The 23,448-nt window shown below is 37.8% G+C and overlaps 2 protein-coding genes across 4 annotated transcripts in view; one reads left to right on the plus strand and one right to left on the minus strand.

The window, feature by feature from the left end:
* IARS2 (isoleucyl-tRNA synthetase 2, mitochondrial) overlaps nucleotides 1–6,705 on the plus strand; it is a 37,191-nt gene extending 30,486 nt beyond the window's left edge. For both annotated transcript variants that reach the window (XM_058165442.1, XM_058165441.1), the window contains 7 exons: nucleotides 1,178–1,303; nucleotides 2,241–2,372; nucleotides 3,448–3,554; nucleotides 3,790–3,935; nucleotides 4,536–4,726; nucleotides 6,085–6,226; nucleotides 6,377–6,705. In XM_058165442.1, the coding sequence (XP_058021425.1) occupies nucleotides 1,178–1,303; nucleotides 2,241–2,372; nucleotides 3,448–3,554; nucleotides 3,790–3,935; nucleotides 4,536–4,726; nucleotides 6,085–6,226; nucleotides 6,377–6,519 (987 nt within the window). In that variant the 3' untranslated portion in view covers nucleotides 6,520–6,705. The remainder of the gene's footprint in view (nucleotides 1–1,177; nucleotides 1,304–2,240; nucleotides 2,373–3,447; nucleotides 3,555–3,789; nucleotides 3,936–4,535; nucleotides 4,727–6,084; nucleotides 6,227–6,376) is intronic.
* Nucleotides 6,706–7,061: 356 nt separating this feature from the next.
* Nucleotides 7,062–23,448, minus strand: part of RAB3GAP2 (RAB3 GTPase activating non-catalytic protein subunit 2) — a 57,682-nt gene continuing 41,295 nt past the window's right edge. For both annotated transcript variants that reach the window (XM_058165440.1, XM_058165439.1), the window contains exons 22-35: nucleotides 22,292–22,397; nucleotides 20,795–20,946; nucleotides 19,617–19,833; nucleotides 17,857–18,030; nucleotides 17,654–17,760; nucleotides 15,916–15,982; nucleotides 15,125–15,195; nucleotides 13,877–13,912; nucleotides 12,553–12,627; nucleotides 11,945–12,163; nucleotides 11,473–11,562; nucleotides 11,169–11,384; nucleotides 9,434–9,592; nucleotides 7,062–8,444 (exon numbers count right to left, since the gene is read on the minus strand). In XM_058165440.1, the coding sequence (XP_058021423.1) occupies nucleotides 8,301–8,444; nucleotides 9,434–9,592; nucleotides 11,169–11,384; nucleotides 11,473–11,562; nucleotides 11,945–12,163; nucleotides 12,553–12,627; nucleotides 13,877–13,912; nucleotides 15,125–15,195; nucleotides 15,916–15,982; nucleotides 17,654–17,760; nucleotides 17,857–18,030; nucleotides 19,617–19,833; nucleotides 20,795–20,946; nucleotides 22,292–22,397 (1,833 nt within the window). In that variant the 3' untranslated portion in view covers nucleotides 7,062–8,300. The remainder of the gene's footprint in view (nucleotides 8,445–9,433; nucleotides 9,593–11,168; nucleotides 11,385–11,472; nucleotides 11,563–11,944; nucleotides 12,164–12,552; nucleotides 12,628–13,876; nucleotides 13,913–15,124; nucleotides 15,196–15,915; nucleotides 15,983–17,653; nucleotides 17,761–17,856; nucleotides 18,031–19,616; nucleotides 19,834–20,794; nucleotides 20,947–22,291; nucleotides 22,398–23,448) is intronic.

Genomic DNA, 23,448 nt, shown 5'->3' on the forward strand with positions numbered 1-23,448 from the left:
TTAAAATTTAGATTTACTTGTGAGACAGATACTAATGTGTAGGGAATGCTTTATATAAGTCTTTTTCAATCTTCAATCCCTAGATGCTGGACTTGAGCGCCAAATCACTATTAGCCAACCTGGTGGACATTAAGGATTTATAGGTTTTGTTTTTCAATAAAATTACCTGGGAGATATTTATAGGTCATGAAAACTACACTTCCGGATTCACTCCAGAACTGTTGTTTCTTTTATATTAAGTTAGACCTCAGACGGAGGCCATCCTTAAGCAGTTATATCAGCAGCTATTTATTGCTTTATTAAGTTTTTTTGTAGAGGAGCTCAAGTCAAGCATACAAGGTGTTCCCTCCAATTTTTTCATTTAATAAACCTGTGAAGTAAGTTTGGGTCAAGAGAGAGTGACTGTTCCAAAGTTATCCTGTGATCTTCCACGGCTAAGAATCTGGGCCTGTCTATCACTTTATCAAAATGCTACATTGCTTCTATTTGCTAGGGCATGAGAATATGTGTGTGCATGTGTACATATGTATGATAGTTTACAGAGCAGCAAGCAGGACACTTGTTTTCTGGCAGTGTCCCACCTTGATTGATGTCAAGGATGTTCAAGTAGCAAACATGTTTTGACCTCCCACCTTTTCACTTTGCAGCAGGCAGCTAATTTGGTGTAGTGGTTAAGGTGCTGGCCTAGAAATCATGAGAATGTGAGTTCTAGTTTGACCTTAGGCACGAAAGCAAGTTGGCCGACCTTGGGCAAATCATTCTGTCAGCCTAACGCACCTCACAGAGTTGTTGCTGTGGAGAAAATAGGAGGGGAGAATATTATGTACATTTGCTGCTTAGAGTTACTTATAAAATAATAAAGGTGAGATAAAAATCTAATCTAATAATAAATAACATAAGCAGTTTGTTTCTTTTTTAGTGAGGCATCAATCGTGCTTTGTAGAATTACACTATTAAGCATTTTACTTTCATATGAGTTGTCCACAAATACCTTGTCAGAGATTTACTTTTCCCCGATTCTTGACAGAATCTCTACATTCCTCTGGGGAAATGTCTTTTTGGCCAACTTTGCTGCAGAGTTATAAAATAATATGTTAAATTTATTTTGGAGAACAGGGGTTCATTGAGCAATTACCAGCACTGAAAGGTGTTTCCTCTTCATCTTGTCAATGTATAGGATCACAGCACTGAGCCACCGTATGGGGCTGATACTTTACGCTGGTGGGTGGCTGAGTCCAATGTTTATACAGAAGTGCAAATTGGACCTACCGTGCTCAGTTCTGCTCAAGATGATATTAACAAGGTAAGCAAACAAACACACTGATATCTTTTCCTAAGTAGGAGCCACTACAAAAATAGTTCAGCTTTCTGGAATACGTAGTCAGGAAAAAACGTGCATCAATAGTATCTCAATAGTAGTTTTCTCTTCTTTTGTCATTGGAATAGTATTCACTTGTGTATCTTATAATAGTAATGACTTTACCCATCATGGCTGTATTTATTTATCTGTGCCTTCAAGCAAACTTAGCAAATAAATGGACAATTGCTTGCAATTTTATTGGCAACATTTTCAAAAATGTTGAGCTTTAGATTTGCTATTGCCTTCTTCCTAGGGCAGAGAGAAGGTGTCGGGCCCAGGTCCACCAGCTAACTTTTGTACCTAAGGCAGGATCTCCTGGTTTCTACTCTACTTTTGAAGTACAAACTGACTCTAGCCCTTCATGGTTATTGATTGTAAAATAATTGCCCCATGGATTTGCTTTTGGGAACAGGGATTTTAATGGGCCTTTAAAACTAGATATCACAAGCCAGCCAGGGAAGTTCCCCTTGTCTATCTGTTCCTTCTACATGTAGTATTCAGTGTGTGACATTTTTAAACTGAAAATTTCCCTAATTATTGGTATAAAATATAGAACTATATGTCGCCTGTACTTAGACCTCATATGCAATATACCTGTCCAAGTGTTGTATTCTAATCAAAGGACTTATTCATCATTAATGAGAATTAAGACAGCTTTACTCATTAGGAATTTCTCCTTTCTATATCACTGAAAAGTTCTAAATATTTCCATGCCATCTTGCCCTAAATCTCAAAACAAATCTTAAGGTAGAAGAGCCTGTCTGAAAGATCTCTAAGGTTCTTTTTGCCTCCCAAAATAAATAGCATATTTGAAATACATGGTTATATTTATGGTAAACATTTTTTTCAAAATAATTACTATTTTGGAATTTGTTGACAGCTTCGAAATACACTCCGTTTTTTGTTGGGGAATCTGACTGGCTTCAGCCCAGAGACAGACTCTATCCCCACATCAGAGATGTATTTGATAGACCAGTACATACTCCATCTATTGCATGGCTTCGCTAATAAGGTAAGCACTAGGGAATGGCTGGAACTATGCACACTTGTAGCACAGAGCGGTTGGTCTGTGAACTGGATAGATACATTTTTGGAGAAAATAACTCTTTTTTAACTGTTGCATTATTGTACTAGAACAGAACTGCTAGAGATATCAACTTGCGACTTAAGAGAATCCCTTACAGCAGACCACTACCACCTACTACTTTTCTGCTAGCATTTGTATATGTAGAGTTTCTCCATCCATTTCTCCATCTTTAGTAAACATTCTACCCAGTAGAAAACCTTAACGTTGTGTTTACCAAATACATTAGCAAAATGTAAATAGAGAAGAAAATTACAGCTTGAAGGTAGAAAGCATGTTTTCAGAGACCAGCATTTAACTACTAGCTTCCTATCTTCTGCTGTGGATGTTTGCTGGATTAGGTCCTGCATAGCCAAGACTGTTTGGATACTTTGGCCATGCTGCAGTTAGACATCATCTTTCTTCCTTTGTTGAAATCAACAAAGCCAAAGATGAAATCATCTAAACCACAATTGTATCTTGGAAGGAATAGGGAATGGATTGTCAAAACCTAATTTTATGATAAGGAGGGAGACAGTTATAGGACTGGAGAAAACTTGGGACAGGGTAGTATGAAGGAGAAGGAAAGGACAATACATGGATGGTCTGGTATTGTTTTCAGTAGTATGAATGCGCAAAAATGATTAGTTAAATGTCTATGGAGATTCTCAGCCATCCAGGTCATGTTTGTCCCAAAGGTGCTTTTTCAAGAGGCGACTGGACTTTATTTTTCCTTGAAGATGGTTTGCTCTCATCCAAGAAGCTTCTTCAGTTCTGAGGAAGCTTCTTGGATAAGGGACGAAATGGCTTCAAGGATAAAGTCCACTTGCCTCTTGAAAAAGCACCTTTGGGATTAACTAGCTAAATCTGCCAATAATTTAGACTCTGATTGAAGGTACTGTTTATACTCTTAACTTCTAATTTCTGGTGCTTCCTGTTGCCTTTCCATCTTTATTTTTCTTTGGAATAACAGTTACTTGCATTTTAAATTAGTTTTGGGTGTTTTTTGTACTTTATTCCTTAGGTTACACAGGCATATAAGGAACATGACTATGGAAAAGCCATCCGATTACTTCAAGCCTTTTGTAGTAAAGATCTCTCCAGTTTTTATTTTAGTATAATTAAGGACAGGTATGTGAACTTTTTTATCCACTTATCAGATAAGGAAGCCTCAAAAAAATGATAAATGCATGCTCTGTGCTGTTTGTCCCCAAGATAAATGCTTCCTGAATAGACACAGTGAGATGGATTATTTTGTAACTAACAAAATGTTCAGCTGACATACATTTTGATACACATAATTTATTCCAACAATATTTAATGTTTAGAAATTGTGTCTCCAATTATTTTGCTTCCTAAAATCCAGACTTTATTGTGAAGAGGAAAAAGATGCGAAACGTCGTTCATGTCAAACAGCCTTGGCAGCAGTTTTGGATACAGTGGTTCGTTCTTTTGCACCAATTCTTCCACATCTGGCTGAAGAGGTATTCCAGTATAGTCCATACAGAAAAGGTATGAAAGTTATAAAACAGCTAAGAAAACAGACATTCTGCTGAGATTCTGATAAGATTCTTCACATAAACCTCTTGATGTATTGAGTTCATTACTCATTTAATTTACATTTCTGTTGTAAAAATAGAACGATCAATAAATCTTAATTTTATTTAGGCACTAAAATTCTTAGTTGCAGGATAAAATCTGTGTGTACACATTTGTAAATTAAACTAAGTCACACTACCGTGTTTCCCCAAAAATAAGAGACTTATATTTTTTTGAATCCTGAAATAAGCGCTCGGCCTTATTTTCGGGGAGGTCTTATTACTGGCTTGTATTACTAAAAATTATTGGTAGGCAGGCACTTAAAATGGATGGGGAACTTTAATTCATAGAAATTATTTCCTTGATCGGAGACAAATATTGGTGTGTAAGCTAATGAATTTGCCTCAATGAGCAACCGTATTTCCATCAGCTGAAGTTTCTGGGTTGGGTTCAGACAAATGGACATAAAATTTTAACCCTTCTTCTTAGCTTTATATAGTGCAATGTTGTTTATCTGCAACTATTACAGAACTATCTAATGCATTTGTTTTCCCCACCCTTTTCTTTTGCAAGAGTCAGATAGTGTGTTTCGTTCTGGATGGATGACTACAAGTGCTGTATGGAAGAAGCCAGGCCTTGAAGAAGCAGTGGATGGAGCATGTGCAATGAGAGATGGTTTCCTTGGCTTTATTGCAGGCAAAAATGCTGCGGAATATCAGGTGATTCTAGTGATTGAGCCTGGGCTGTTCTTTGAATTAATGGAGGTAAGTAGAAAAGTCATAACCTAATATTACATTTTAACTAGTACTTTAATTTTCAAACGTTTAAGAAAAGTTACTGAGAAAAGCCATTTATAAAGCCTTAATTCAGAAACACGAATATAAAAAGATGTTTACTCGAAGTAAATTACAGGTAATCCTTGATTTATGACCACAATTGGGGCCAGAACTTCTCTCACTGTCTGATGTAGTCATTAAGTGAGCCTTGGTCAATTTTATGACCATTTTGCTGTGTCTGTCTTCCCCCATTGACTTTGCTTGTTGCTTTGCTGGGAAGGTCATAAAAGGTCATTATGGCTCAAGTATGGCAAAACAAGCCTAGTTTATTATCTTAATCAGAAGTGTCACTGATTTGTTTGCATTTGTACCCTTTTCAAAAACTAGTCCGTGGTGAGTTAAGTGGTGCTGTGTCCTTCCTCTCACAGTGCCTGGAGGCTGTTAGGGGTTGGATGGGGAGCAACGGGTTGAAACTAAACCCTGACAAGACTGAGTGGCTCTGGGTTTGGGGTTTGTTGGCTCAGGGAGAATTGCCATCTCTGGTCTTAGATGGGGTGGCACTATCCCAAACAGACCCTGTGCATAAACGTGGACATCTCCAGGACTCACAACTCCTGCTCAAAGATAGGTGGCAGTCATGGCCAGGAGGGCCTTTGCACAACTGTAGGTTGTGCGCCAGTTACACCCTTTCCTGGACCAACAATCCCTAATCAGTCACTTGTCCTAGTCACTTCCCGTCTTGACTATTGCAATACACTCTACATGGGGCTGCCCTTGAAGAGCATCTGGAAGCTCCAGTTGCTGCAAAATGCAGTGGCCCGCATGGTTTTGTGCAGACCCGTGTGTACATGTATCACCTCTCATGCAGGAGCTGCATTAGCTGCTGATTTGCTTCCTATGGTTATGTTATCTGAGGGACTGTATCTTGCCGGTCACATCTACCCGACCCATTAGAGCAGGAAGGCAGGGGATGTTGCAGGTCCCATCCCAGAGAGAAATACCCAGAACAGCCTTCTCTGTGGTGGTTCTCTCTCTCTGAAACATTCCCCCAGAAATTAGAACAGCCTCACTCTAGTACTCTTCCAGAAGGCTCTGAAGACCTGGTTCTGCCAGCAGGCCTGGGGAACCCAGAGTGGGATGGAGCCCATTAAATGGCTCATGTGATCTGCTGTCGCTGGAGTGGGGATGTGTGATTTTATTATATTATACTATATTAATTTATTTGATTATTTTGATTATTTTTATTGTTTTAAATGTATTCTGTAAGCTGCCTGGCGTCGCCATGGGTAAATAGGCAGCTATATAAATTCAGTTAAAAAATAGTCAACATGATACTTTATCATTAGATGCTGCAACCTGAGGAGTGTTCTACTACATCTCAGTTAAATGAAATAATGATGGCATCACAGACAACGCTGCTGACTGAAATACCTAGAGATGTGAATACTGACAATATGATTAAAGGCACATTTCTGATAAACTTAGAAGGTAAAGTAGATTTTTGTTACACATCCACAACATTTTGAATGTGTTTGGGGCATGTGATGATAGGACTAAAGGAGTACTTCCCTTAACCTAGATATAAGTCAGCAAAAAATGGGCTTTCATTGGGATTAATTTGAACCTTTTCTGAAATAGGTGGCGATATCCGAGAGGAGTCTGCCTATAAAGTCGTCATTCTACCAGCTGCCAAATCAAAATGCCCCCGTTGTCGAAAATACACCGCTGATTCAGCAGAGAGTCCATGTGCACGTTGTATGCAGATACTTGGTGACAAATGATACCTATTCCCATAGTGGTCAAATAGCTGTGCTGGCTAAAGCAAGATTCACATTTTGAGAAAACGTGGAATATAGAAGTATCTACACAGAAACCAACATATTGTTTATCTGAAATCTGGAAAGCTACATTCAAAATTCACGTGTATATATTTAAGCTTGTACACTTATTAAACTGCTTACTAAATGCCTGATAGTCCTTTTCTTTGTAAGTCTGAAAAGTAGCACAAGGGGAAGACAAATCCATGAACAAGCTGGCTTTTTTAGTCCAGTATTAGCTAGCTGACAGTTGACTTTAGACTTTAGCACTTAAGTGGTGCAGCTTTATTGCCGTTCATGGGTCTGCATGAACCTTTTTTCTGTCGTTACTTCCAGCACAATCAACCCCCTTCCCCCCCACGCAGATGACTTATCATCAGTAAGAAAAAAATATGTGGAACCTTCATCCTGGTCTAGATTTCTCAATCATAATTAAGAAATTACTTTGTTAAATAACTGTTTGCCCTTTAACTGTGTAGCAATAAGTATGAATGGAGGCCTCTGCCTTTAGTTTTGAAAGTTGTAACAGCCTTTTAATAAGAAACTGATCATCTGATCCAGGCATCAACAAATTTCTACAAAATGGGTGGGAGTTCAGTATTCAATTGATTTTTCATGTGATTGTTAACAATTTAAGAATGAAATACTGTTTTACAAAGTCTCCACTCATCCTCTACCTCTATAACAGACAGATGGAAGGATCTTCATGAAGTTGGTTCTATCACCCAGTCCCACTGAATTTCAGACTATTCTGTTACAATAACTGAAGGACTACTATAGCCTCTTTTCTCCAGACAACAGCTACCCAGTTCCTTCAATTGTTCTATGCTAACTTCAGCACTCCCTCCAGGGGTCTTCGAACTTGGCAACTTTAGATATGTGGACTTCATCTCCCAGAGTTCCCCATCCATCATGCTGGTTAGGGATTTCTGGGAGTTGAAGGCCACACATTTAAAAGTCAGTACAATTTCTAAATTGTTAACAGTGTCATATATTGAAATAGTTGTGGGCCAAATATAACATTCAACATAGGGAAGACAGTGTAGTATACCAAATTACAGTAACCTGTACAGCAAGGAAAGTTGTTACAAATGAGACCAATGCTTTTACAAAAGTCATAAACTAAAATTAGATTCCTGATTTTATTTGATATTTAAAACATAAAGAGGCAACATCTTTTTTTGTTTCCACAATGATTTTTCCCACCAGACAGCTTGCTCTTCATAAGTTGATACTGTTTTTATTGTGAAAGCCCAGCCATAATATAACTGTAGAAAGCCATCCTTTAATGCTATAAGTTTATGGCCAATTGCCTCTTGATTAAATATAATTAGGCTATCATTTTGAAGAAGTATTACCTAACCAGTATATATAATATGTAAGAGCTCTGATTTCTTGGCTTCTGACTGAATTCATCTTGTTTTAACATTTAAAAAGCAATCTATTTTCTAGCACATAGGAAATTCTTAGTATGTTAATCTGAACAGCACTGAATTGTTCTTAAGCAAACTATTACACAAATGCTCGGTATTAGAAATAAATATTTAGAGTTATACACAAATATACACACTGCTGGCATTACCCACCAAAGGTAGATCTTAACATATATTTATCATCTCCTAACATCTTGAGCTGTTAGATTATCAAAGATGCTTGTTTCATCAAGATGATTCTGGTTCTTATATACAATCTTCATTTTTATTAGAGACCTGTTTAGCCACCATGCTTCAGTTTCATTCTTGTTGTCATGACATTCCTTCCACAGCTTCAATTAGATGCAAGGCAACACTATACTGCCCATGGTTTTCTGGTAGGTGTTCTATCACTTTATTTACTAATTTAGCTGTTGTAGTAATTGGCACTTCTACATTTTTAAGATCTTGTGGATCCTGCAGAGAGAATTGAGACAATCTGTAGGTTTCTCTACTAGAAATAGACATGCCATATCATTTCTAAAACCCAACTGATAGACCTAAGAGAATTTCTGTTCATGATTAGGAACATCCCTGTAAACTAGTTTTATGAATAAACCTAATTCAGTGAGGAATATAGCAGATAACTACTGTTGAAGCTTTAGGATCATTTCCAAGAATTTTGAGCCCTGCCACAGCCATTCTTAGAAGATAAAAGATGAATGACTGCAGTCCTCTTGCTTTATTTGGAAGATTGACAGCTAAGACAGCAAAACTGTAGTTACAGAAAGCAACCTCACCAGTTTACTTCTGGGATTAATTCTGAGATGTTAATTCTTAAAAAGACTGTTTACCCTACCCTTAAATTAGCCATACATACATCATCAATTCTTATCTATGTTTTTGCGCAGTGCAGTGAAGTGAAATAAAGTTCCGCCTCGAACTGCTACAGGTATCATTTGGACAATATGAAGCGGGTATGTGCACTGTTCAATACATTTGTACAATAACATGGATTAAATGAAGCCATCTCCACTCTGCATCATCCTTGTTCCAAAAAATATGCCAAATGCTGAGTGTACTACTTGTACTGTATAAATAACTCATTAAATTCTCAAATAAATTACACACTTTCTCTTATGCTTCCATAGCAAAGTTCAGATTACACTCCATATAGATTGTTAATATTTAAGCAGAGCATGTGATTAGGGAAATATTGGTGTAATTGTCATGTTGGTTCCTATATTGTACATCTAGTTTAGCATGCTCAAATGAGCTGGCCCTGCTTTCCTGCAACTCAAGCAACATATATTACTCTATTTTCATTTTCATGTATGAAACCATTTTCCACTGGTTTCATTTTTTTTGTACAGTATTAATAAACAAAAGTACTTATCAACTTCTTAAATTAAGGTTTTCTGAATACACTGTTCTTACACTGTTCCTTAAAAGGCAGTGGATCTTACCATAGCTTTAAGCCAAGTGCAAAGTGTTGGAGGTAGTCTGGCCAAGAGCTCCATGCCTTCTTTCGTTTGAGTGTGCAGTAAGGCATAGGCCAGCCTCTGTCCAGCCAGCACCAACAACTGTGATGCAAGCACTTCTTTGTCCTCTACCTGAAGAATAGCCTGCAAATACAAGACATTAACTATGTCAGCTGTTACTCTTGCAACACACAATACTTGTTTCCAAAACAACTTTTGAAAAGAAGCCACTGATGAATGGAGGTACATGCAGGTCAGTCTGAGAAGGCACCTCCCTGTCAAGCTACTTTTAGTTTTAAAAGGTCCCCTATCAAGTATTACAGACTAGTTTGTTCATGAAAAAAATACTGAAATGGTCAAATGTAAAAAACCTTTAAAGCCAACATGCAAAGGTAGCCATGTTTAAAAAATAAAACTTAACTCATTTAATCCTTCCAAGGCTTACTCATTACAAGGCTTCACTCTATTGTATAATACTGTGTTGGCATATCAGAAATGGGATGCATAGGAAAAAAAGGGTGAAGGTCATGTGTGATTGGTTGTGTGTGTTTGTGAATGTGTGCATAAATACGTTCTAAAAATTCTTACATGTATATGGCATGAAAGAAGCACCACCACACAAACATAAAAAGCTTTCTTGATCCACATACATTTACGTGCATAAGAAAGTGCAATTAATACCATATTTGGAGATACACAAATTTGGAGATTACAAGTGTCTCATAAGTACACTCACTTGGCTTAGGTGTGACTAGTTTCTGAGCAAATGCCTGAGAAGGCGCCACAAGCTTTTTCGTTCCCTTTTAATAAAAACCTATTCTTAATTCCTACTCTCCTTCCCATTTTCTGCTACAAGGCACAAAGATTGGAGGGCACAGTCCTGAGGGCACAGATGCACTGCTCTTTTCTGTGTTTAGATGTGTAAGAAGGCATCCTTTCTAGATGAATACATGCAAAAACCTTGGTGCCAGTGGCAGTAGTTTATTTTAGTGACAGGATAAATTCTTCACTCCTGTTAGCTGCTTACCTGCACCTGAACTCACTGGATTATGGGTGTTAAAGTCAGAATCATACCTAACAATGTTGTCTGGACATTTTTCAGGATAGTACTGCTATAATAATACAGCTTTTCACACAACTGTATAAGTTTCTAGTAATATAGGTTCCATATGATCTTCAGAGGGAAATAGGCATAGGCTAATCACTACAGTTGCTCCTGCTCCCCAACCCACCCCCAAATAAAAGATGCTGCAGTGGAGGAAAAACACATGAACGGTAATATAGAGCAATGGATCCTGATTCACCAGAACTGCATCTAAATTTGGAGGAATGGGGTGACAACTGTGGCAGCCAATTTGGGAAATGTTCTCCATCTTAAATAAGACACTGTATTTTAACATCATATAGTTGGTTGTTCTATACTGTCTCTAGTACACTCTTCATAATCACTTAGAATAAAATTTTAATCTGCCAGAGTGCACAGAAACAGAGTCAGTTTATCCTTTCTTGATATATAATTCTGCAAGCTTTTTTAATCAAAGGTATTCAAAATGCTTCTTTGCATTTGCAGAACAAAAACCAAGCCAGGATTTGAGAGCAATGTAAAGGAGTTTCACTAATAACCACGACAAAACTGTACAACCTGTATATCTGCTGCTGCCCTCAACAGGCAGAAATTCATGTCTGCTGTATGTACATCTTGTGTGTGTAAAATGTGTACCTCTTCTCCAAGATGATCCAGGCCATAACTATAGAGCTCACACACATAGTACCGTCTGATTATATCCTCAGCAATTTGAAGATGATGTGCCAGATCCAAAGCCAAGGCAGGCCAATTCCTGTCCTTCAGTGACACTGCAACTTCTTCTTCCGGTCTGTCTGTCATCTGAGACGGCGCTTGGGCCTGGGCCAGTGCACTCACCAGTTTGGTTAAGAACTTGCAAGCAAAAGAAAACCTCCACGTCAGCAGCAGTTTGCAAAAAGAACACCTAGGCTTGTTCATTTCCTCCCCAAATTTAACTTACTTGATGGCGTAAGCTAAGGAGAGTGGGATCCACTTCCCCACTAGGCAGCAACTGAATTGAAGTCAAGTCTTTGAAAAAAGCATTTTTACCCTACAAGAATGGAACACAGGAATTTTGGAACCAAGATAGAAAACAATTACATTTGTTTAATATAAGTAATATATCGTATGCAAAATATGGCAGTAAATGGGCCACTTCCCAGGTCAACTCAGCATTATTTTCTGCTCGGAATTTGTAACGTCGATTAGCCTTGATTCCTATGTAGATGGATGAAACACAAAATCTAACTCGGTAGGAGAACCACCCCAAAAACTTCCACCAACTTGTAGATTTTTCTATTCTAACCACAGCTTCTCATTCAATGTCCTGTATGAGTTTAAACTCTGGTCTTAGAGATACATTTCACATTCAATTAACCTGGAGCCCTCAATCCAGAGTCGACATCTTTCAACGAAACATCATGTCCGCGTACCTTGCTATCAAAGAGAGAGAGGGGTTTCACACTCTTCAAGGAGAACTTCATGATTCCATACAAGACGATGCACAGCACAGACTGGTGCTCGACTAGAGGATAATGGATGTGTTTCTGTTCAAGTGCTAACTCCACTAATGAGCTGTGCCCTTCTACAGACACCCAGGCATCTTCTGTGTCCAGCACAGGAAGTGGCATTTCATCACACCGTATATCAGCCTGTTGCAGTAAGAAAGAGAAAAGCATTGGCATTTTAAAAGTATTTGAAAGATAGTGCACATTTGTCATGTTCAAAGAAACTCAAGAGATGATTGGAGAAGGAGGAGGAGAAGAATTATCAGCAGGACCAGTAGTAATAGCATCATCAAGAAATCTTACTTCAGAAATAAAAAAAATTGCACAGCCAAAAATGAAAATATTTATTCAAGTGGAATGTGGCTAAAATCTGCATTTTTTAAACTATCTTCTGGTTTACAGGAATCTTTGGCAACAATCCTTACATAAGGTTTAATGTACAGAACTACTGACGTTACTTTGAAAGTGTTCAGACTGAGGAGAGATGATGAATGTATTGGAAATAATGTTTAGGTTGAGGAAGGAGCTGTTACCTCCATGAGAATCTGAAGAAGATCTGAGCAAGACCCAAGGAAACAGGACACTGCGTTGTCACTCATCCCTACATCCTGTTTGACAAAGAGGAATTCATTTGTAAAAAATAACTTTTCTTGAATATGTTTCAAAATATTTGTAGACGGAAGAGGCTGTATTCATAGCAAATCCCAGAAATCAACTATATGTTTAATGCAAAAATAAGTATCTGAACAGTAAAAAAAATGAGTCATGCAAGCCTCAGTATTCAATGCATAAACTATTTTTTAATTTATAAAGTTCTTTGACTAAATGTTATATATATATATATATATATATATGTATGTATGTATGTATGTATGTATGTATGTATGTATGTATGTATATATATATTGTATTTATTTCTATATGTTTCATCAATAGTTAAATTCATATTTAAATAAATTGAACATTACTAGATGCATTTATCCACTTCCAATAATTTTTCAGTAGCATATGTTATTGGCAAGATGAAATCATAACTAAAAAATGAACCTTATGTACTTATAAAGGCTGGCCATGTGAGGATAATGAAAATTGTATAGGATTTAAAGAGGGGTGGGGAGGTACATTAGCTGGCACCAAATACTAATCTTGAAGGATTTTTAAAGGATTGCAAAATATCCAGATTAAAATACAGGTTCTCTTAAAATGCCCTGATTGAGGTAACTAATTGAGGATTCAAGGTAACTGGGACAATAAATGCACTTTTTTGTAGTAATAAATTCTTAAATGGGCAGGTGATTGAGCTAGATGGTCTCAAAGATTCCTTCCAATGTTTAGATGATAGATAGATAGATAGATAGATAGATAGATAGATAGATAGATAGATAGATAGATAGATAGATAGATAGATAGAATTTATATTATGTTATATTATATTATATATTATATTATATTATAATAATATATTTTTTCAGTGAAAAAGTTTTTGATTTTAACATTCTAGAGAAACAAATGAAAGCTCCTCATTTAAACCTAAATATCAGAACTACCTTATTCTTGTAAAAACATGCTTAATATGGAAGGGGGGAAATGAACGGAGGAGTCCAAATCTGCTCATTTGTTTCATGGAAATTTGTCTTAATCTTAAACATGATCTTAGATTAAAAACCTGAAATAATTGGTGTCTCTTCGGCTGAGCTCAGAGAAAGGCGAGCCAAATAAAATGCTTAAATAGCTGGAAGCCAAGGCTATGACCTTAGCTTAAGTTGGCAGAAATCCCCAATTTCTGGTTAACACAGATTTCATCAGATCTTGTATTATTATAGTACATATTTTAAATAAAGAAAAAGGATTACTTGCCCGTCTGCATAACCTGTCCTTTGGTGCTTTTCCAACCTATGACAGAAATTTGTTTAGAAGGACTCAATACACTAATATATTCCATCTCAACAAATAAGTAAGTTGCCATCTCTTTTCACCACAAATAATGTCTTTTTATTTTTAAAAAAACCTCCCTCCTCCCCACTTCCCATATGTTTTTGTGTATGCATGAAATAACATGTCTTTTAAGTTATGACTAGTAGCTAAGTCTTAGTGCTTTTCCTCAGAACTAATTATTTCAAACTTTTAATTAACTAATTAGTAAATCAATCTAGACAGAGTCAGCTTAGTGGTCAAGCAATGGGGAAAAAACAGTTCACTGATGGACTTCAACAGCAGTAAAAGACAAGATGTTAAAAGCCACTGAGAAACTCGGTTTGAAGAGATAATGTGTTCAGCTGAGAGGAATGAAAAGATATTTTTTTCTTCCTAAAATTCTCCTGCAAGTGCAGGATCCACTTTTTTTTTCCCTTGGGGGGAAAGGGGGGGCGTGGACAGACTTATATTTCTAGTCTGATGCTTTAAGCTCTCTCCTGAATTGCTGCTGAGTGCAAAGGGTATATCCTAAGAGCTGCTGACTACCTACTGACAGGAGTAGATCTGTAATTTGGGGAGACTGCATGACTACTATGTGAATCCAGGAAAATATTCAGCTAGTTGAAGTAAGTATTGACAGATGTAGCAAATATGCCCACATCTCTTCTGTAGTATGTAACATGTAGTATGTGGTATGCAAAAATACTTTTCCTAATGGCTTTCAAATCAAAAGAACTAACAGTTATACTTTCTACTGTTTTGTTCAGACACCACCTTGTATACTGTGTCTTGTTTTGCACTCCACATAGACTAATAATATTCTAGTATCTGAATGCAATTTACAAAGAAAGCCAAGCTCTTTTCTTTAGAATGCTAACGATGAAATAATGGATTTAAATTAAAAGAAGGCAGGAGTCAATTGAATATCAGAACCCACACCTCTCCCAGTAAAATAAGCAATGTTTAAGAGTGCAACCACATAGCTGAGAGGTAATTAGCTCCTCTTCATCGAGTATAGCTAACTACAGAATTATATAACTTAGATTCAGTCATAAGAAAGGTTTGAACTTAGTGACCTGAAAGTCTAAGCCATACAGCTAACCAAGTTTCATTTACTGGAAGAGTCTTCATATGAAAGTGATATCAGATATTCTATTTAACTTGTTTTTTTAAACGTAATGCAATATGTACCTTGTCCATTAAGTAGGTAGCAGCAGAAAGCCTTTTCACTATGAATGTGTTCCACATCATTAGCGCAATTCCTGAAATAGTTACACAAATTTAGGCCCGGCTGAAAGTAATATCAATGTTTTTGCTAGGTGAACTCATAGACTGCACTTTTCAAAAACACCAATAATAAATATTTATACAGTTTACTTATATATAAATACCAAGCAGTTTCATTAACAAAGTAATAGTAATTAATTACGGCTAACAGTTACAGTTTAGGAAAGCCAACATAAAAACATGTGCTTTTAGAAAACACTGAAAAATCTAAAATGACTGGACCTGATGTACAGCTAAGAGTATGTCCTTCCACGGGATCAGTTTACCCCAGAGATCTACCTGCAAGTGGTCATTAAGTGGTAACCTGAAAACCATGGCTAAAGATCCACAAGGGAGGTAGAGAGTTGAGTATCAATACTTTCATTAAATGAATAGGAATTTTGATTTGAGAGTGGCTCAGCCCTTCTCATATTTCCTATATTTGCAAGTAGCAGTGTGTTGCTCGGAGAGATCTTCAAATTATTTATAAATCAATAAACATTTAGTAATGTAATGGGGCACTGACAAACATGACATACAATGTTTACTGTGAACCAAGTCCAGCTTTGACACTGACTTGAGAATACTTCTGTACTTCCGTACAGTTTCAATTTGAAGATAAAAATGACAGCTGTGGATCCCTCAAAACATAGATAATTCTGAACCAAATTCTCTACTTCACATTGATGCATCCAAAATACTTTTTTTATTCTTACCATGTTGAATATGAGCATTATCAATACATCCGAGATGTTCTATGGCTCTGTTGAGAAAATGTGCTTCCTTGGATTAGAAAAACAGAAATAACCAATATTAGTCAGTGCAATGAGGCACATAAAGAATAATCTTCCCAACTACTTATTAAGTATTTCAATTTATTATTTCAGGTTTTGTTATAGATAATATTTTCTGCGTACAGATCTTTATGACCAGATAGTGTAGGCCATGACACACACAAATGCTATCTATTCATAGAAGCAAATAAAAAAAATTACAGTTCTGTAATTTTTTTCCAGCTTTGTTCAAAAGTTATTCAGGCAGAAATAACCGCAATTGAGTTGACTCTTCTCAAAGTTTGAAGGAAAAGTTGTAATAACCCCAAAGCAGCATATTATGGGACATATCATAAATAATTTCTAAATATTCTGATATATTATTTAAGGTTATTTGATATATTGGTATCAAATATTTGATAAAATATATCAAATCTATTTGATATATTTTATTTTAATTACCATATCTTGGAAAATTGCAACAAAGTTTTAATAGTGATAAAGTACAGTTTATATAGTTGACATATAACCCAATCTTCCATTGAAACAGTTTCTGTATCAATACAAATTGTCCCTTTTTTTCAATCTTCAAAACAGTGACAGCTCAATATAATAGTGCTAACTTGAGTATTTATTATTTATTTATTTATTGTTTCAATTTCTATACCGCCCTTCTCCCAAAGGACTCAGGGAGGTTTACAGCCAAAGTAAAAACAATTAGTACAATTTTTAAAACCAGTTTAAAAGGAAAATTTAGAGTTGGTTGAAGAACTTAAAACCAATAAAACCACTTATTAAAACCCCACTAGGCCAGTCCTGCATGATGAAACAGAAATGATGACATTTATATGCTATAACTTTAACAGAAGATGACAATATCTATGTGCCAAATGTGCCCTATCACTGTGAAACAAAGAGGATAGGATACGCACATACTAAAATAAAATTATCATACAATCATAAGGATGAATGGGAACTTGGAGGTCTTCTAGTCTAGTCCAAACCCTACCCTTATACCATCCCACATAAATGGTTGTCCAATCTGTTCTTGAAAACCTCCAGCAATGAACCCATAAGTTCAGGAGGCAGCTGTTTCATTGATTAATTGTTCTCACTGTCAGCAAATTCTTCCTTAATTTCAGTTTGAATCTCCCTCTGATGAGGTTCCATTCATTGCTTCTTGTCCTGCCCTCAGGTGCGTGATGTCTCCCTTGGATGACTCCTGCGACTCTTCCTTGGAGGCCGGCTCAAGAGAGAATGAGCTCATTCCTGGCACACTAGGAACAGAGTTAATTACTGACCCTGAACTGCCAGCAGAAAAAGAATTGCAGGCTTCGGTTGGGGACAGCTTGCAGGCCAGTGAAGAGGAGGGGGTGGAGCTGTCTTCTTTGGTGGATCTCACAGCACACAGGGCAGAGAAACTGAGGTCTGCTAGACTGCTTGGGAGAAGGCCCCATTCCTCTTGATAAACTGCACCAGGAAGCTATTAGAAGCTATTGATGCTGCCCAAGACTGCATTGGCTTTTTTGGCGATTTTTAAGCAATTTTTTAGCCTACCTATTTTCTACCTACAGAGCCTCAACAAGAAATAATGAATTACTTTCATTATCTGAAAAGTTCAGGTAAGATCGTGCATATCATAAAAAACACAAGGAGTAAGGAAATGAAAGGCTTCCTTTACCTCTGGGTCTTTGTTCCACTGTACAACATACTCCCAGCAGGAATGAGCATGGAGGACATCCATTTCCAGGCTGCAAGGAAACTGTTCGTATGCTAAACGGAGTAGTTCTGGGAACATGTTTTAAGAAAGGATTATTATTATTAGTTTGCATTCCATTGCTGCAACAAACAGAAATAAAGGACATGCCTGAAACTATTTTTTACCTAATGGAGGCTCCATGCTCCGCTGGTCTTCTCCATCCTCACCTACAAAATTACTGTCAGTCTGCTGTGGTTCCTCCTTGCTTTCTGCTTCGTTTTTCTGTTGACCTAATTTGAGTAAGGACACACTGAGGTCTTGCTTAAAAATCCATTTGGCTACACTGTCAGCAACGCCTCCTAAAGGAAAGTCAAAACAGTCTAGGATCAGTTTGCAAATTCGCAGAAGACAATGGTTCTTTCTTCCTACTGTAATCTTAAACTATGGAATTTGCTGCCATCGGATATAGTAATGCACAAATAGGGAGACAGGACTGGACAAATTCATAGAGCGCTTAGTTCTCAGTGACTACTACATTGGGAATTTCATATTATCTATGAACAGTTAAAACATTTATAAATATAGAGGTCTGATGTGTCGTGTCCCACTCCTCCGCTGACGGCCGGGTCAGGGAAATCCGAATCAGGCTTGCCTCTGCAGCTCTGCCCAAAGTCCTAGCAAAGTCCTCAGAGCAGGCAGGAGACCAGTAAGTGACTTCAGCAAGATAAGTTCGACTTTGCCTGACTCAGAGACTGCCAGAAAGCAGATCCTTTATATAGGCCATGGGGTGTGGCTCCATGACTCAGCACTCATTAAGGCCTGCCCCTCCCTTCCTTCTGTTGCCTCTGCCTATCCAATCTTCTGATGCGAGGGTCACTCCAATCAGCTGTTGTTGGAAGTAAACTTTCCTCAGGCTCACATGCTGTGGAGGAGGGGGAGGGGTCTAGCTGCTCCGTTTGCCTGGGCATGGAGCCAGGGCTGGGGCCGGGGGATGCTCCCTCCTCTGCAGCCTGCTTGGGCATGGAGCCAGGGCTGGGACCGGGAGGTGCCCCCTCCTCTGCAGCTTGTCTGGGCATGGAGCCAGAACTGGGGCCAGGAGGCATACATTCCTCCGTGTTCGGGAGCAGATAAGCAGACCCCGGCTGCGGTGAGAGCGGACAAGACACAACATGATGATTGTACTACTTTCTGACTCACAAGCAGCACACTGTATTTTAATGTTGATTCTTTAAGTAGTTGATCAAAGTTTTGTTCATGCCTATGTGTCTGAAAGTATAGATTGCTGTTTCTGTGCATGTTTCAATGGGCGTAAGATGAAAATGGTTTGAAGGACAGTGCCTGGGGGTTCAGCATAGCCCGGGAATGCTGGTAGCCTTCTGAGCTTCTCCTGCTTTTCTTCTACCTCTCATGCTACTCAACCCTTCTCAGGCTGGCTAGCTTTACAGGATTTTAGGAGACTATAAACCTGTATCAAGATTATACCTTTCAAACCAGAGAATTCTCATATGAAAAAGAAACCACATTCCAGGGCATGAGGGCAGAAGTAAAACTGAAATGAATTGAACCGTTTGGGGTGGGAAGGTGTATCATCCTACACAGACCAAGTTTCATGTGCCAATGTGGCATTTAGGCGGGCTATTTATTTATTAATTATTCTATGTGCATAGCCATTTGTAATCCTATTTGTTATGGAATTTAGACTTTATTAAGGATAAAATGGTTGAAACCAGCTCAGACTGTTAACAAACAAAACTCTTCATGTCATGAAACTATCCCCAAGAGGATTTCAATGGAAATCAATCCCCTCTCTTTTCCGCAATTTCCTATTCCATTTCACATATTACTCTGGGGATTTTCCTGGGCTGAGTCCCAAGCAGCTAACTTGGGAGAAGAAATTAACTGCCACCCCTTTCCATCCCAACCGTGGGGGGAGCGGGAAAATCACCTTTTCCTCCTTCAAGCAACTTTTTTACAGAAAGTCTCCCAAGGGGCTCAGCCTGCGAAGAAGAAGCTGGGCTTGTCTTCTTGCTCAGTTTACTATTCAGAAGTGTCTGAAGTATTAGGCAATCTTCTAACTGTTTCAGAAGAAGCTTCCAGTATTCTATATCAAGAGAGAGGGCTTCCCAGGAATCTGTATCAGCACCTACAGTTATTTGGGAAAACTAATAAAAAAAATGGTTTGTGAACTTCTCATATTATCAAGCTGACATTTTACATAATGTGTGCAGAGAGTCCAGATTTACAAACTTCAACGATGAAAGAAGAAAACAAGTTACAGCTCTCTGTCATATGTTCAGCACATATGTATTCTATTCATACGTGCTATTTTTAAGAAGGTTCCCTTAGAGATGAGAAACAGCAAGAGATGTACCTTCAGTAAACACACATAAGATATTTACACATTTCATATCAAATTGCCAGAAGTTTAAATTGAGGATGGAAAGAAACCAGCAGTGCTGCTCTATTTAATCTAAAAATAAAACGGGTGAAGGGGAAGATCTGCATCCCTTCAACTCCTTGGAGAAAGGACGTGATAACATAAATATATCTATTATTATCTGTGTTCACAGCAGGGCTGAGATAGAGCATGAGCAAATTCAAAAACAGTTAACTTTTGTTTAGTAAGAAGTAACGTTTGTATTTTGTTTACATTACATTTCTTCTACTGACGCTTAATGTGCTTATTAACAATAATAAACTATAAAGTAATTGTAACTTAAAAATGTAAACAAATGAATCAAGATAAAAGACACCAGCACTCAGCCAGTTAAAATTTTATTTTAAAAACAAACCAGGAGACGCCAAAATTTGGTTGGCATCTGCTAGTGAGAGAATTACAGAAATCCTAGCCTCTTTGAACAGCACGTTCAAAGGCCTGGCAGTAGCTGTATAGAATTTAGTATAGCCGTTTCATAGTATTCATAATGAGTAAGCAGCATATGAAATTTAGTTGCATCCAGGATTGCCTATATAAATAATGAGACCTCACTTGTACATTTTCCAAGATACTTTATAATTGGATGTTTAGTGGCAAGTATTGACTTGTTTGTTTATTTTGGGGTGGGGAGGCTTTTTTTTTTTTTTTTGCTATGTAGCCAAAGGACAGAATCTGAAGTTACATACCTTTTTTTCTGCAACGCTATCACTTATCTGTGCTGTTACTGAATGCCCAACATGAGCAAATACCAAAGCAGCTCCGTTATTCTCAGACTGAATACAGGCTGTTCTCATCTGCTGCCACCAGGGGGAAATGGACTGCGAATCCCAAGAATCATCTGTAGCAACCAAAGTCAAAAACATGCATATGGTCCACAAGTCTTAAAAGAGCCAAGTTGGCAGACCCCTGGACTAAGAGAAACTATGAAAAACAAAAGATTGGACAGGGATATCTGTACATTTGGAGACCTCAGGTAGAGGGGCAGAGGGATAACTACCCACAGTAAGATCAAAGGAGTATTTGCAAAGTCTGTCAGCTGAGCATGTGTAAAGAAAGTATGGGAGATGACCTTGATGGAGATTTACAAGATCTGTAAACAATAAGGAGTGACAAGAAAGGAGAGGAGATATGATTATCAGACCTGCAAGGTTGATTTCAATTACACACGAAGTCTAAAACTATTTTTATTGGGAGTGGCTATAATAACAGAATCTTGCAAGTCTGATTTATTTATTTATTAAAATTTGTATACCGCCCTATCTCCCTAGGGACTCAGGGCGGTGCACAGGCAAATAAAATACATATAAATACAAAAATAAAATATCCATTAAAAAACTTATTAGATGCAGCCAGATAATTAAAAACAATATATATAATAAAACCCATTAAAATCTACATTTAAAAACCTAGTCCAGTCCTGCGCAAACGAATAGATGTGTTTTAAGCTCACGGCGGAGGGTTCGGAGGTCCGGAAGTTGACGAAGTCCTGGGGGGAGTTCGTTCCAGAGGGTGGGAGCCCCCACAGAGAAGGCCCTTCCCCTGGGTGTTGCCAGACGGCACTGCCTAGCCGACGGCACCCTGAGGAGTCCCTCTCTGTGAGAGCGCACGGGTCGGTGAGAGGTATTCGGTAGCAGCAGGCGGTCCCGTAAATAGCCCGGCCCTATGCCATGGAGCGCTTTAAAGATAGTTACTAACACCTTGAAGCGCACCCGGAAAGCCACAGGTAGCCAGTGCAGTCTGCGCAGGAGAGGTGTCACATGGGTGCCACGAGGGGCTCCCTCTATCACCCGCGCAGCCGCATTCTGAACTAACTGGAGCCTCCGGATGCCCTTCAAGGGGAGCCCCATGTAGAGAGCATTGCAGTAATCCAGACGAGACGTCACGAGGGCGTGATCATGCTATACCTCCTCCCACTTCTTATAACCTTATGGATTAGGGAGGTCTCTATCTGAACCTCTTCCACACTTCTATTAAGAAGTGTTTCATTACTTGATAACAGATCTTGCATTTCTCCATCAAGATAATTTTCTAAACTCTCTACAGCATATGGATATTCAGACCTTTTCAATGACATCATAGGAATGTTTTTATTTGCATGCAACATTAGGTCTGTAATATCTGCTTTCAGTCTCTGGCAACTGCCTGTGTTCAGAAATTGAGCATGTTCATTGAACTTCTCCCACCTGTCATTCTGCTCAGAAGTGACAACGCAGCTTGAAGGCGGCAAACTGACTGGGTTCTTTGAAGAACAGTCTTTTCCTTGGAAAGCCACACACTGAGCAGAAGGGACTGAAAAAAGAGATAGAAAGTTTAGGAGGTTTAGTGAGAACAGATTTAGGAAATCACTTTTCCAATCAATTTAGTAAATTTTTTTAAACAAAAGAGAAGTTACTTCAATGTTCATCTGTTGACCACTGCATTAATATTGTTAATATCCTCAAGAGATATACAATATTTCAAGTTTGAAATCCTAATCATATGTATTTGTGCAATCATTCTTTCTCACTTTAATCATGATTTAATTGGGACCCCGGTCCCTTATCTTCCGCATTTACATTCCACAAAGAGTTATCCTAATTTTGAAATGCCAAACATTTTTTTGGATGTATTCAATTATTTGCTTAATCTGATTAAGCAAAATTGCTTTTAATTTTTTCCCACATACATTTCAACAAAGTAGATAATCTCAACAGAATTTTAATCCATAAGACTTTTTTTTTTCATTTTAGTTACATGGCAACTAATTGTGTTTTGTATGTGTCGTGTCAAAGAATCCTCCTGTCAAAGGTCTAGGGTTCACTTGTTTCCCATGCCCCAATTAAATTTCCAAGGGAATTCCTTAATAAGGAGTTTTTTCCAAATCAGAAAGCGTGAATAATTGAAGAGAGTACAAAGAATGTAAAATATGTTTAACAAGAAATAAATACAAGCAGTCTTAAACCTTGCAACAATAAATAAGATCAAAACAATAATCACAAATACATTTATTTATTATTTATTTATTTATTTATTTATTATTTAAACTTATATACCGCCCTATCTCCCAAAGGACTCAGGGCGGTTTACAGGCATATAAAAAACATCAATATACAAATTAAAATAATCATTAAAAGACTTATTCTAATGCCAATAGTTAATAATACCAATTGTTAAAAATAGAAATATAAATATTAAAATCGATTTAAAACCCCTCTAAATTTAAAAAATCTAAGCCAGTCCTGCGCAGATGAATAAATGAGTCTTGAGCTCATGACGGAAGGTCCAAGATCTGGAAGTTGACGGAGTCCTGGGGAGTTCGCTCCAGAGGGTGGGAGCCCCACAGAGAAGGCCCTCCCCCTGG

Source organism: Ahaetulla prasina, chromosome 1 (assembly GCF_028640845.1).
Source record: "Ahaetulla prasina isolate Xishuangbanna chromosome 1, ASM2864084v1, whole genome shotgun sequence".
NCBI classification, from domain to species: Eukaryota; Metazoa; Chordata; class Lepidosauria; order Squamata; family Colubridae; genus Ahaetulla; species Ahaetulla prasina.